This window comes from Zalophus californianus, chromosome 4, assembly GCF_009762305.2.
Source record: "Zalophus californianus isolate mZalCal1 chromosome 4, mZalCal1.pri.v2, whole genome shotgun sequence".
Lineage (NCBI taxonomy): Eukaryota > Metazoa > Chordata > Mammalia > Carnivora > Otariidae > Zalophus > Zalophus californianus.
The window spans coordinates 154,576,971-154,590,895 of record NC_045598.1 but is presented as its reverse complement, the minus strand read 5'-3'; the positions used below and the strand labels follow the sequence as shown (position 1 = coordinate 154,590,895).

The window sequence follows — 13,925 nt, the reverse complement described above, 5'->3', positions numbered from 1 at the left end:
TAAATACTCAGAGTTTGATTTTTAAAGGTGTTGATGGAGCCTAGGTGGTACTGCTTAGTTCAGAGTTTATACCTCTGGGTGTTTTGATAAGCCTTGTAGCTCAAACATAAAGCACTCAAATTACCTAACGTAACTCCTTTTATTACCTAAGGATATTTTCTATGCATTTTATGGAGCACAGTATTCCTTCCATCCTGTTGGTGAATGTGTCCAGTAAATAGCTTATGGTTAAACATCTAAAATGACAATAAAAACTTAGATTGAAAGAAGTCATTGGTAACTGACTTCTTATATTCAAGTAGTCACATGTTTTTCATTCGCTGACTAGGATGGATGCATGTTTAAAATACAGCTTCAGAGCTCAATTAGTAGAGATGGAGTTGGAGCAGAGATGAACATGTATTAAATTAACCTAGTCATTAGTTTTTAATTTAAATACTGTTCAGCTAAATAATTTGGCACCCGGTAAGTTTCAGTGGTGCTCTGCTGGCAGTTTAAGCAACATCACTAATTATTCACAGGTTTGTTGTTTTGTTTTTTTTTTTTCTCTCCTCTTCTCAAAGAAATGTGGAACCAGCAATTTATTGTGGTAAAAATATTTTCGTGCACTTGCTTTTTCTGTGAAAATATTTTTCGCACATGGATGACTGGTACTACAAAGTTAGCTTTCACCACCTTCAGGTCAATTCGTTTTAGAACATTTGGAAAATGATACCCTTGAAATAAGAAAATTAAGCAAGGGAAAGAGCAGTCTGCAACAGCTTGCAGAGGATTGGGTTTGAGGCTCAAACTGAAGATTTTTCCTGTCATATGATTAAAAGCTGAGTGTTCTCTAAATCAGCCTATTCAGCTTTTTCGGGAGAAGGACTGACTTCCCACATCGTTCATTTCTCTCTCCCCCACCTTACATGTGTTTTATTGTCACATGCTAAACCAACTGTAGGAGTTTTGTGGATAGTCTGAGAAACGGTGGAAACAAAGGATTTGATGTGTGAGAGAGATTTTTTTTTTTTAAAGTAGGACCTTGCATAATAAAGACCAGGGTTCGTTCTTCTTCTTCTTTTTATTTTTTTATTATTATTTTTTTAAAGATTTTATTCATTTATTTGACAGAGAGAGAGAGAGACAGCGAGAGAGGGAACACAAGCAGGGGGAGTGGGAGAGGGAGAAGCAGGCTTCCCGCCGAGTCGGGAGCCTGATGCGGGGCTCGATCCCAGGACCCTGAGATCAGGACCTGAGCCGAAGGCAGTCACTTCACCGACTGAGCCACCCAGGCGCCCCTGGGGTTCTTTCTTCTGTGTACAGAACATAGATGGCCAGTCCCTCCACTTACATGAATACACAGCAAAGTCTACATGAAGTAGGGGACAGAGGTAGGTGTTGAAGTTTGTCTTGACCGGGATTCTGTTTCTCCCCAGCTGCAAACTTCACTGGCTCCCCGTCATCCTAAAGCAGTGATTCTCAAACTTGAACAATGCATCCGAGTCACCTGAGGACTTGTTAACACAGAAAGCAGGCCCCACTCTCAGAGTTTCGGATTATGGGGAGGGGCCTGAGAATTCCATTTCTAGCAGGGTCCACGGTGATGCCGATGTTGCTGGTCCAGGCACCACGCTCTGAGAACTGGGGATTAGAGAGAATTAAGTTGAGAGTTATGCATAAAATAGAAAGTCCTTGGGGCGCCTGCGTGGCTCAGTCATTGGGCATCTGCCTTTGGCTCGGGTTGTGGTCCCGGGGTCCTGGGATCGAGCCCCACATGGGACTCCCTGCTCGGCGGGAAGCCTGCTTCTCCCTCTCCCACTCCCCTGCTTGTGCTCTCTCTCTCGCTGTGTCTCTCTGTCAAATAAATAAATAAAAATCTTTAAAAAAAAAATAGAAAGTCCTCGATGAACTCATCCTCTGCCTTTCTCGCTAGGATTATCTCCTGTTATTCCCCACTTGAATAGTAAGCTTCAGCAATGTCAAACTGCTTGCAGTTCATCAATATACATGTGTTATTACTCAAAATGAATTATTTGTGCTCTGCAGAGAGAGTGAGGGTGATTTAAAGAGTGAGGATGATTTCGTCTGTTGTACTAATTCATAAACACACATATAGCAGTCCATGAGCATCCTGATGAGGGTGTGAGATGGAAGATGAGAACCTGCTGTTCCCTCAGGGGTCTCTTCCTGCTTGCCTCTCCTAGTGTAGTCAACTGATCTTGCTGAGGGGGATTCTAGTGTTAAACATGCATCTCTCTACATAACATGAGCTTTAAACACAAGCCCACCATTTCATCTGGCTCCTAACTGAAAAACCCATGACCCATTTCAATACCAGAGGAAAAACTGTGAGCAGCTTCTTGAGAGGTAGGACAACATTGTACTTTATGGGTCTTCTCAAGGATTTCAAAGGATAATTTTGACTAAATATGATTTCACCTTATGTGCCCACCGTAGGGCTCATTGCCTTGTGGGATGAGTCTTTGCTGTCTCTGTGTACTTACATATCTTCCTTCTGTTGTTGGATCAGCATAACCTGAGGCCAGATCTGTCTCATTCATTTCATTTGGGGCTTTGTGGAGAATGCTCTGGATTGGCTCACTCAATGTAGCAGTGTATCATCTATCATGATATCTCATTTAATAAGGATTCAATAAATACTTATTGAATGAATGAATAAAATAACAAAGGAACAGTGGAATTGGTTGATCTTATTAGAAAGCAGAAGATATAGACTCGGGGCATCTGGGTGGCTCAGCCAATTAAGTGTTTGTCTTCGGCTCAGGTCATGGTCCCGGGGTCCTGAGACCTAGCCCGGCCTCGAGTTCCCTGCTCAGCAGGGAACCAGCTTCTCCCTCTCCCTGTGTCTGCCACTCCCTCTGCTTGTGCTCTCTCTCACTATCTCTCTCTCTCTCAAATAAATAAAATAAAATCTTTAAGAAAAAAGAAGATATAGGCTCTTTTTTTCCTGAGAGACAATCATGGACCAATGGAGTATCAAACATGGAAGGCACCTTGGGATTGTTTAATTAAAACCCCTTTTATGATAAAAAAAAAATCCCAGAAAAGCAAAGTAATTTTACTCAACATTGCTTCCATTTAATAATTCTGTTTGTCCTTTTCTGGATAGATTCTAGTTTAGCCAAATCCCTTTTAAAGTACAATAACTAAACTAGATAAAATAGTATTACTACCATGGTCTCTGTGGATAGATTTCCCCTTTAGCACTTGCATGTTACACTAATTCAAATTATTTCAGGATTTTGTTGACTCTCTTCATCATAGAGAAAAATGAATGACCATGTATTGTTCCTGCGAGGGCAGAAACAATGTTTTGTTCAGCTTGTATCCTCTTTGCTTGGGACATTAATTGACACTTGGGCCTTCAAAAGTTTTGTTTTTGCTGAAATAAGTGAACGGGGCAAAGCTTTGAATCCGTTATTTGCCCCTTTTATAAATTTAGAATCACAGCGTTGTTAAGGACCTGCAGAGATCCATTGGAAATCATGGCTTTTAAAGCAGGAAAACACTTATTTCCCTGTGGCAAAGACCCTATCACATTTCAATTCCACTGAGTTAAATTCTTAAGTTTAAAAATTGTAAATATTTTACATATAGCTACATTTCTTTTTAAAAAAATACTTGGGGTCATTTCATGTCATTTAATCATGAACACAATTAATTGTAGCTTTCCTTCCGTTGTCTTTTTTATTTTCCATAAAGTACTTCTTTTTGTCCAGTTTCTCTCCTCACTTTCACTTGTTTATGTCCTTGAGCTTTCCTTCCTCAGGATGGACAGACCTTGCCTCTTTCCCCACTTGACTTGCTTCAGAATTTCAGTATTTTGTGCACATGACTAGGAGAACCTAAATCACACGTGAAACTGGACTTGCAAGGGACCTGGCTGATAGAGTTTTTAGTTGTCCAGATTCTGCATTTCAGGAGGTTGGAACAGATCCTGAGTGAGCTAATCCACAGCATTTACCGATGCCTACTGAAATTATGTGTCAGCCCTGGGTTTAAAGCAGGTGGTCGTCATGAGCCCAGAGTTCTATAGTGAGCTCACTAGGGGACTTGCTGTAAATCCACGAAGAGATCGTTTAACCTTTTTCAGCTGCAATTTGGTTTGTGAGTTGAAAATGAGAGCAATTTGCTAACCACCTGCCTTAAAGCCTGCCCTAGCCTCTGTGTGTGCTGGGGACAGTAAACCATCCGGGAGAGTGAATAATTACCACACCGAACCTGGCTCCGATGGCAACAGCTGTGAGGTCACAACCAGCCTCCCCAGAGCAGGGCGATGGCTCTGCTTGTGGGATGGGAGCTCAGTACCTCACCAGCTCCAGAGCCCGCAAACAACACTCCAGACTGCTACCTGGAGAGTCTTCCTAAAACCCAAATCAGATTATGTTACTTACTCTCCAATTTGGAATATTCCTATCCCACACTGTTTCCCACAGGATCAAGATAAGCCTATGCTTCTTAAAATGGCATGCACAGCCTTCCATGATCTTGTCCTATCTACCTCAGCTACCTCAAGTCTTTCCTCTGTTCCTTAAACTGTTTCAACTGTGGACTCGTCTAGTGAGATTCTAACTGCATGCAACTGCTTAAAATGACCCACATACACCATGCTGCTTCAAGCCTCTGTGTCTTTACTCATAAAACACCTTGATTTGAACCCCAGTTCCACTAACTGTGTAGGGTTATTGCATAGCACCGTGCCTGGCCTAGAGAAGGTGGTGAGTGCATGCTAGTTTTATCAGATGTAAGACAATATGATGGTAAAGAAGGGGAAATGCACTCTTTGGGACCAGATAGACCTATTTCAGTAGCCCTGATCTGGCACTTTATAGCTCTGAATCCATGGCCCATCATGTAACCATCCTGGCTGTCCACTTTCTATAAAGACTGATCTCAGGAATGTGGAAGGATTCAAGATAGAGCATTTGAAGTATATGTCACATGCCTGGCACATTACGTAGATGTTCCAGGAAACAGTAGTTCTTGTCACTTCTATTATTTCTACCAACTGTATGGTAACTATTTACTAGTCAGTAACATTGGCTGCTGAGGGGCTTAGAGTGTCACGGTCCCTCTATTTTTTTTTTTTTTTTTTTTACTGGAGCATTATTTTTTTTTTAAACTTGAGTAGCAGGAAATATTTTATTTGTTCGTAGAACTAATTGGCATTCTTTGCTTTGGATTATCACAGCTTTGTGTTCCCGTGTCTACCAGGTGTGAGGGTAGGAGGCAGAAAAAAGAAAGGAAAACAAATAAAGACCAAACCTGCCCTCTTGTTCCATGGATACTCAGAACTAGAAGAAATCTTTTCCAGATGGTCTTTTGCCATCGACTGTACCATTTCCCTCTCCCCAGTTAATATTTTATGTCTATTATTTACCACGTTTAATTCAGTTCCTTTCTCCTACCAGTTGAATTTTGTCTCTGATATCAACAGACTCATTTATCTGTTTAGTCTAGTGATAGTATAATTCAGAGATAATATTTGACATTCAGGTAAGCGATGCCTGTGTGAATCTCATGTTTGAAAGACAGATGCAATTAAATATGTTTATTGAAGAAACTTGTACATAATTTACTGGTAATCGTTGATACTTGTCCATTGAGCTATACTTGTCATTTTTGAGGGGGAAATCTTAGCCCTGAGGCCTTTGGGCCTGTAGGCTACTGTTCATATTGAACCCTATTGTCCATGCACTTTAAACTCCTTAGAAGGGGAGACACTCAGACTTTAGAGATGTGACGTTATCTGACATTAGAAGAATATGTATGTATATATACACACATATATGGGTATTTATACATATGCATGTATTTCTAACGCCAATTTTATGACATCCTGCCATTTATTAAACTTTAACTATAGTATATCTACCAATCTCTTAGTAAAATTTGAAAGAATGGGTGCTCTCCCTAGGACAGTTATTGATCCAAGGGGAAGGGCTAGATGTCTTCTACCACCTGGCTAAAAATACATAAATTAATCTACACGAGTACGTAGTTCATGAAAGGTATTCTAAAATAAGTTCATACTCTGAAAAAGGAACCTGATTCTAGATTTGGAGGGCAAAATGGGAAAAGACAGAGACAGCCAATCCAATATTTACTTGTTAAGGAGATGGAGGCCCCACACATGTTTAACGATTTACTCAAAGTCACAGAGCTACTTATTGGCAAGCTGGCATTCAAACTCAAGACTCCTGACTGTTGTATATTAACTGACTGACTTTAAATAAAAGTTGGCAGCATTTAGTAATTACTGAGAAAAGCTCAGAAATGTTATTGTCTTTCACTCTCTCTCTCTCTTTTTTTTTTTCACAGTGAGAGGAATGGTGTTGAAATAGTCTTAAATGAAGAACACATTGTACTTAATTTTATCCTTTTGGGCAAGGGGGACTTTAGCTCTCATGGCTCCTGGGGATGAAAGAGATAACGGGAGTGTTATTTCTTCTTCCTTTACTCATTCTTCCCTAGTAATCCACCCCCTCCTTAGAGAATAACATTGCTTCATAGAGACCAGGTGTGTATTTCTTTCCAGTTCCAAAGAAGCACAGGGATAAGATGTTTATGGAAAGGGAATTTCTGCTGTAATACATCCTTATTTCTTGGCCTAAGTACATTGGAAAGGAAGGATTCAATGGGTTCCCTTATCTGTAGTCAAGAGAGTTCCAAGCTCCTAAAGAGAGGAGCTAATGGTTAAATACACAAAACTCTGTGTGTGTGTGTGTGTGTGTGTGTGTGTGTGTGTGTGTGTATGCTTATTAAGTGTCAAGTGTTCTTGGAGACAGTGAGTTTCTGGTTTATAAAAACTTAAGATATATTTCTACAAATTTATTTTGCAGACCTTTTCAGAGGCAATTAGATTTAACGTGGATTTTGGAGTTTTTGAAATAGTTAACAATGCTCCACAACTTCTGGAAAAGCAACTGAAAAAAATTCTACAAAGCCAGCAACCTCGAAATCCCATCTATGATGTTGTAAGAAAAGGAAAGAATGATGTTAAACCTGTTCAGATGAATGCCCCCTATGAAGATGAAACCATTAATATAAACTACAATATCATGGTAAGAAGGTATATTTGAGTTTATATCTTGCTAGGTAGATAAAGCATTAGGTAAGACTAACATGAGGTTCCTTGGGCTTAACTTTCTGAAATGTAACTATATTTATTAAGTTTTATTGTACTTGAATGTAGTATTTGTTACTCTATCATCTTATTCATGTCAAATGGCCAATTTAATCTAGCAATATTGTTGATGTTAGATTTACAATATGAGAAGATTCATATAATTTCCTTTGAACATTTAGGATATCAGGTTTAATTTGGGGCAGCAGAAATATGTGCATCCTTTATAGTTTAGATGCATTCTAGAAAATGTGGGTATACAGTGAATTTATCTAATTTGGGTTCTATCCTAACAAGCAGTTGGGAATTATGCATTCTGACCCTCCAGTTACACTATGTGACTCTGACCTCCCTGGCCTTAAATTCCACTCTCAGCTTCTGGATTTTGTCTCCTTAGCATGAGGTTAAAACAAAACAAAACAAAAACAAACAAACAAACAAACAAACAAAAAACACAAGCGACCCTGGGTTCTAACCTTGACTCTTTAACTTACCAGCTCTGTGTTCTTGAACAAGTCGTTTTGATGAACCTTATTTTCATCACCTGTCAAATGATTCCTTTGCTACCTACTACTTAGGTTTGTTGTGTGGCTCAGCTGAAAATAAAATGAATGTTTAACATTTTCCATGATTTGAAGTGTCTGATGGAACTAGGCTGAAATATGTTCAACACTTATGATATAGCTCTTTTCTAGCCTGAAAGTTCTTTAGTGTTTCTTTTACTGAATTCCAATATATTTCTGTCTTTCTTGTTTACTTTCATCAATTAAATATATTAATAATAATAATAGTCTTTAAAATACTTTTATAAATACTAAAACAAAAAACTATGTTATAGCAATGTTTTGAAGTTTAGACAAGGAAATATATTTTGAACTATAAAGCACCATATAAATTGTTACAATATTCATTCATGATAGGAACTCTCAGCAAAGTAGGTTTAGAGGGGACATACCTCAACGTAAAAGCCATATGTGAAAAACCTACAGCTAACATTATGCTCAATAGGGAAAAATTGAGAGCTTTTCCTCTAAGATCAGGAATAAGACAAGGGTGTCCACTCTCACCACTTCTATTCAACATAGCACTGGAAGTCCTAGCCACAGCAATCAGACAAGAAAAAGAAAGAAAAGGCATCCAGATTAGTAAGAAAGAAGTGAAACTTTCACTAACTGCCGATGACATGATACTATATGTAGAAAACCTTACAGACTCCACCAAAAAAACTACTAGAACTGATAAATAAATTCAGTAAAGTTGTAGGATACAAAATTAGTATACATAAATCTATTGCGTTTCATGCAAACTCATGTCTAATAAAAACTCATTAAAAAATAAATTGCTTAAACATGTTAAAGGCTACCCGAAATTGATCGTACACACTGTATATGGTGAAATACTGTAACCATTTCCAGTAGATCACAAGAAAAGAAAAAGTATATCTTTATTGCTAATTCAAAATTATTTTAGACTTCCTAGACAAAGCTTAAACACAATAAATATAAATAATTACTATCAATTTGCAAGAGTAAGCTGAACTGTCTTTATTTGTATATTAATAAATAAATGGTTTTTTAAACTGAAATATTACAATAAAATCCAGGAAAATTTGTATGTAAACTTAGCATGTGACCCATCCTCTCATGAAGTCAAGAACTCCAGAATCCTCAAAATAATAATAATTAAAAAAAACATAGACACCAAAATTAAAGTATTTCACGTTAGAAAATGACATAAAGTTAAAAAACAATGATTTAGAAAAAAAATTTTGCAAGTGTGAGGAAATGCATTTTACTTAATTTCTTACCAATCTTATTCAAGAAAAAGACAAGTAGTCCAGTAAAATAATTGAAGTAATTCAACAAACTATTTACAAGAGAAGAATTAAAATGGAAAATGAGCAAATAAAAAGATGTTTAATCACAAAAATGATCAGGAATATGCAAATTATAAGTACAGCCAGATACCATTTTTTAAGACATTAAATGGGCCTACAATTTTTTTTTATTTAAATTCAGTTAGCCAACAAATGGTGCATTAGTTTCAGAAGTAGAATTTGATAATTCATTGGTTGCGTATAACACCCAGTCCTCATCACATCACATGAAATGGGCCTACAATTAAAAAAATAATAACATCTAGTGTTGGTAGAATATTAATTGCTACAATCTTTGGGAATTATTCTGGCAAAATTGATTAAAATTAAAAGTACTATGACTTATGCCTGGAAAGCCACTTTGGGATTTTTATCCCATACAAATAAATGTGTATGTATAGGAGCTGATTGCAGCATTGACTTCAGTAGTATAAACATATTATATGTTTATCAACTGAAGAACTATGGAATGTTATATTTCTAAATATGACTATTTAGAAAGAATGTGTTTGAGCTATGTCTGTTGTCCTGATGAGATAGATGCACATTTCTTGTTCAATGGAAAAATCAAGTTGTAAATTAAAGCATATAATATGAATCAGTTTTTATATAAAATAAATCCTACAAAGGAGTTCCAAAAAATCTGTTGCATTTCTATACACTAAAAATGAAGTAGCAGAAAGAGAAATTAAGAAAACAATCCCATTTACAATTGCAACAAAATAATAAAATACCTAGGAATAAACCTAAGCAAGGAGGTGAAAGATCTGTACTCTGAAAGGTATAAAACATTGATGGAAGAAATTGAAGAAGATACAAATGGGAAGCTATTTCATGCTCATAAATTGGAAGAACCAATTTTGTTAAAATGTCTGTTATGCAAAGCAGTCTACAGATTTAATGCCATCCCTCTCAGAATACCAGCTACATTCTTCATAGAACTAGAACAAATAATACGAAAATTTGTGTGGCGCCACCAAAGACCCTGAAAAGGCAAAGCAATCTCAAGAGAAAACAAAGCTGGAGGGATCACAACCCCAGATTTCAAGATATACTACAAAGCTATAGTGATCAAAACACTATGGTAGTGGCACAAAAATAGACAAGTAGATCAATGGACTAGAAGAGTATGGTCAGTTAATCTATGACAAAGGAGGCGAGAATATACAATGGAGAAATGACAGTCTCTTTGACAAATGGTGCTGGGAAAGCTGGATGACATCATGCAAAACAATGAAGTTGGACCACTTTCTTACACCAAACAGAAAGATAAACTCAAAATGGATTAAAGACCTGTGAAACCTAAAACCAAAAAACTCCTAGAAGAAACCATAGGCAGTAATTTCTTTGACATTAGCCATGGAAACATTTTTTTAGGGTTGTCTCCTCAGGCAAGGGAAACAAAAGCAAAATTAAAATACTGGGATTACACCAAAATAAAAAGCTTTTGCACAACAAGGGAAACCATCATTAAAACAAAAAGACACCTACTGAATGGGAGAAGATACTTGCAAATGGTATAGCCAGTAAGGGATTAATATGCAGGATATATATATAAAGAACTTACACAAGTCAACACCAGATAAACAATCCGATTAAAAAATGGGCAGAGGACTGTAGAAAACAGTATGGAGTTTCCTCATATAGTTGAAAACAGAACTACCCTATGATCCAGCAATGGCACTATTAAGTATTTACCCAAAGGATACAAAAATAATAATTTGAAGGGATACATGCACCCCAATGTTGCGGTTGCATTATCATTATAATTGTTGCATTATCAACAATAGCCAAATTATGGAAAGAGCCCAAATGTCCATCGACTGATGAATGGATAAAGACGTGGTGTGTGTGTGTGTGTGTGTGTGTGTGTGTGTGTGTGTGTGTATCATATATATATTAGAATATTATTTAACCATCAAAAGCAATGAAATCTTGCCATTTGCAGCAATGTGGATGGAACTAGAGAGTATTATGCTAAGCAAAATAAGTCAGAGAAAGACATACCATATGATTTCACTCACATGTGGGGTTTAAGAAACAAAACAAATGAACATAAGGGGGTAAAGAGAGGCAAACCAAGAAACAGACCCTTAACTATAGAGAACAAACTGATGGTTACCAGAGGGGAGAGGGTGGGAGGATGGGTGACATAGGTGATGGGGATTAAGGAGGGCCCTTGTGATGAACACCGGGTGTTGTCTGGAAGTGTTGAATCACTAAATTCTACACCTGAAACTAGTATTACACTGTATGTTAACTAACTGGAATTTAAATAAAAACTTGAAAAAAATAAAAAAATGGGCAGAGGACTTGAACATACATTTTTCCAAAGAAGACAGACAGCTGGCCAACAGACACGTGAAAATATGCTCAACATCACTAATCATCAGCAAAATTCAAATCAAAACTACAGTGAGATATCACCTCACACCTGTCAGAATGGCTAGAATCAAAAAGACAAGAAATAATAAGTGTTGGCGAGGATGTGCAGAAAATGGAACCCTCCTGCACTGTTGGTGGGAATGCAAATTGGTGCAGCCACTGTGGAAAACGTTATGGAGTGTCCTCAAAAAATTAAAAATAGAATTACCATATGATCCAGTAATGCCATACTGGGTATTTACCCAAAGAAAATGAAAACACTAATTCAAAAAGATATATGAGCCCTTATGTTTTTTGCAATAGCATCATTTACAATAGCCAAGATATGGAAGCAACCCAACTGCCCATTGATAGATGAAGGGATAAAGAAGATGTAATATATGTGGCTGAATTATTCTTATAAAAAAGAATGAGATCTTTGAGATCTTGCCGTTTGCAACATGAATGGACCTAGAGTGTATCATGCTAAGTGAAATAAGTCAGTCGGAGAAAGACAACTATCCTATGGCCTCACTCATATGTGGAATTTAAGAAATAAAGCAGACAACAAAAAGAGACAAAAAACCAGACTCAACTCTAGAGAACAAACTGGTGGTTGCCAGAGGGGAGGGGTGGGGGGGAGGGGTGAAATAAAGAGGATTAAGAGTACGCTAACTTTGATGAGCAGTGAATAATGTATAGAATTGTTGAATCAGTGTATTGTGCACCTGAAATTAATATAACACTGCAGGTTCATTATACTTCAGTTTTAAAAAATGGACATAGGATCTGAATAAATAAAGATGTACAGATGACAAAAATGCATATGAGAAGATGCTCAACATTTATCATAAAAGAAATGTCATCAACATTGGGAGATGGGGGTGGGCGAGTTGATGTGGAAGTGAGAGTGACTGCTAGTGGATATGAGGTTTTCTGGAAGGTGATGAAATTTTATCATGGTGATGGTTTGGGAATGTACTAAAAACCATTGGATTATATATTATAAATGGGTGAATTATATGGAATGTGAATTATATCTTGAAGTTGTTATAAAAAAAAAGCAGCGTGTATGTATACACACATACACAAATCTCAATGAACTGTTTCTATCACCTTTTAGAATGAGTTAACTATGCAACACACATTGACAATACCAAGTGCCAGTCAAGGTGCAGAGCAATTGGAACTCTTATATCGCTGATGCAAATTCCATTTTGGAAAGCAGTTTGGCAGCTAGCTTTCTAAGTTAAGCATACACCACGCTGCCCATCTATCCTACTGCATATTACCAAAGAGAAATGAACAGTTCTGTTCACACAAAAACCTATATGTGAGAGTCTGTAGTTCCTTTATTTATAATCACCAAAAGCTATAATAAGCCCAGATTTCCTTGAATGGGGAGTGAATAAACAAATTGTGGTTCATCTATACAGTGGAGTACTAAGCTGAAGAGGAGTGGAGAGGAATGAACTAGTGATCCATCTAAGAACATAGGTCAATCTCCAGATGCATCATGCTAAATGAAGGAAGCTACATACTGTATTGATTCCAATTATATGACACTTTGGAAAAGGCAGACCTGTGGAGAACTAATTGGTGGTTGCCAGGGCCTGGGGTTAGAGGGAGTCATTGAATGCAAAGTGGTATGAGGAAGTTTGGAGGATGTAGGAACTATACTCTATCTTGATTGTAGTCATGGTTATACAACTCTTAAGTATTTGTTAAAACTTACAGAACCGGTTACTAAAAAGGATGGCTTTTTACTGTATGTATTTTTTGTTTCTTAGTTTTAAGGATTAAATAATTTTACCTTAGGTAAATTATTTCTGTGTTTTTCATAGGTATTTATTAAGTTGTCATTTTATGTCTGACAAGATTGTTCTGTGTTTTTTTGGTCTTTATATTTTAGTTATTTGTAAACACCTTGAAGGGACATTTTGGCAGTCTGACTAAAGACTTTTCTTCAGTTTTGATTTTATTCCTTTTAAACTTTTCGTTCCATTTCATTTTTGGGTTAGATAGATGCAAAGACATTCAAAAGGGGATGAGTTATTGGTGAACTCTTCATTAAATATTAGGCAAATTGATTTTGTACGACTGACTACTCTTGACAACCTTATAGTATTCCTCAAGGGGGTGTACCGATCTTAATATGTGGTCTCGTGTCTTTCCGGGACACATTGAACGCATTGCTAATGAGCCAAGAGTCGTGTATAGTTGTCGGTGTGTAGTATATGTGGAGGCCTATTTGGAGTTTTTCTGACTACAAGATCCACATGTCCTTCATATCTCACTCATAGGCAATAAGACCATCAACAAGATGCTCCTGTTCAGGTGCTGGCTGCTTCCAAACTTTCTTCTGTTTTTTTTCATTACCCGGAAGATAGTCTTTGGTCAGGGCCAAATGGATGTTTTGGGCTGAACAGAAGGAAACCATTGTTCTCTCAGTTTTCCAGCCTTGGGGAGCCTAATGACTTCATGCCACACATGCAAGCAGTGTTGAGCACGGGTGCATGCTCAAGAACATCAGCCCATCAGATGTTGTCAGTACTA

General features: G+C 37.3%; 1 protein-coding gene across 10 annotated transcripts in view; it reads left to right on the top strand.

Moving 5' to 3' along the window:
• RGS22 (regulator of G protein signaling 22) overlaps positions 1-13,925 on the top strand; it is a 118,771-nt gene that overhangs the window by 17,243 nt on the left and 87,603 nt on the right. For all 10 annotated transcript variants that reach the window (XR_003517448.2, XM_027579587.2, XM_027579540.2 and 7 more), the window contains exon 4: positions 6,846-7,067. Coding sequence is in view for 9 of the 10 variants with exons in the window: in XM_027579587.2 (XP_027435388.2) it covers positions 6,846-7,067 (222 nt within the window). In the remaining variant the exon portion in view is untranslated. The remainder of the gene's footprint in view (positions 1-6,845; positions 7,068-13,925) is intronic.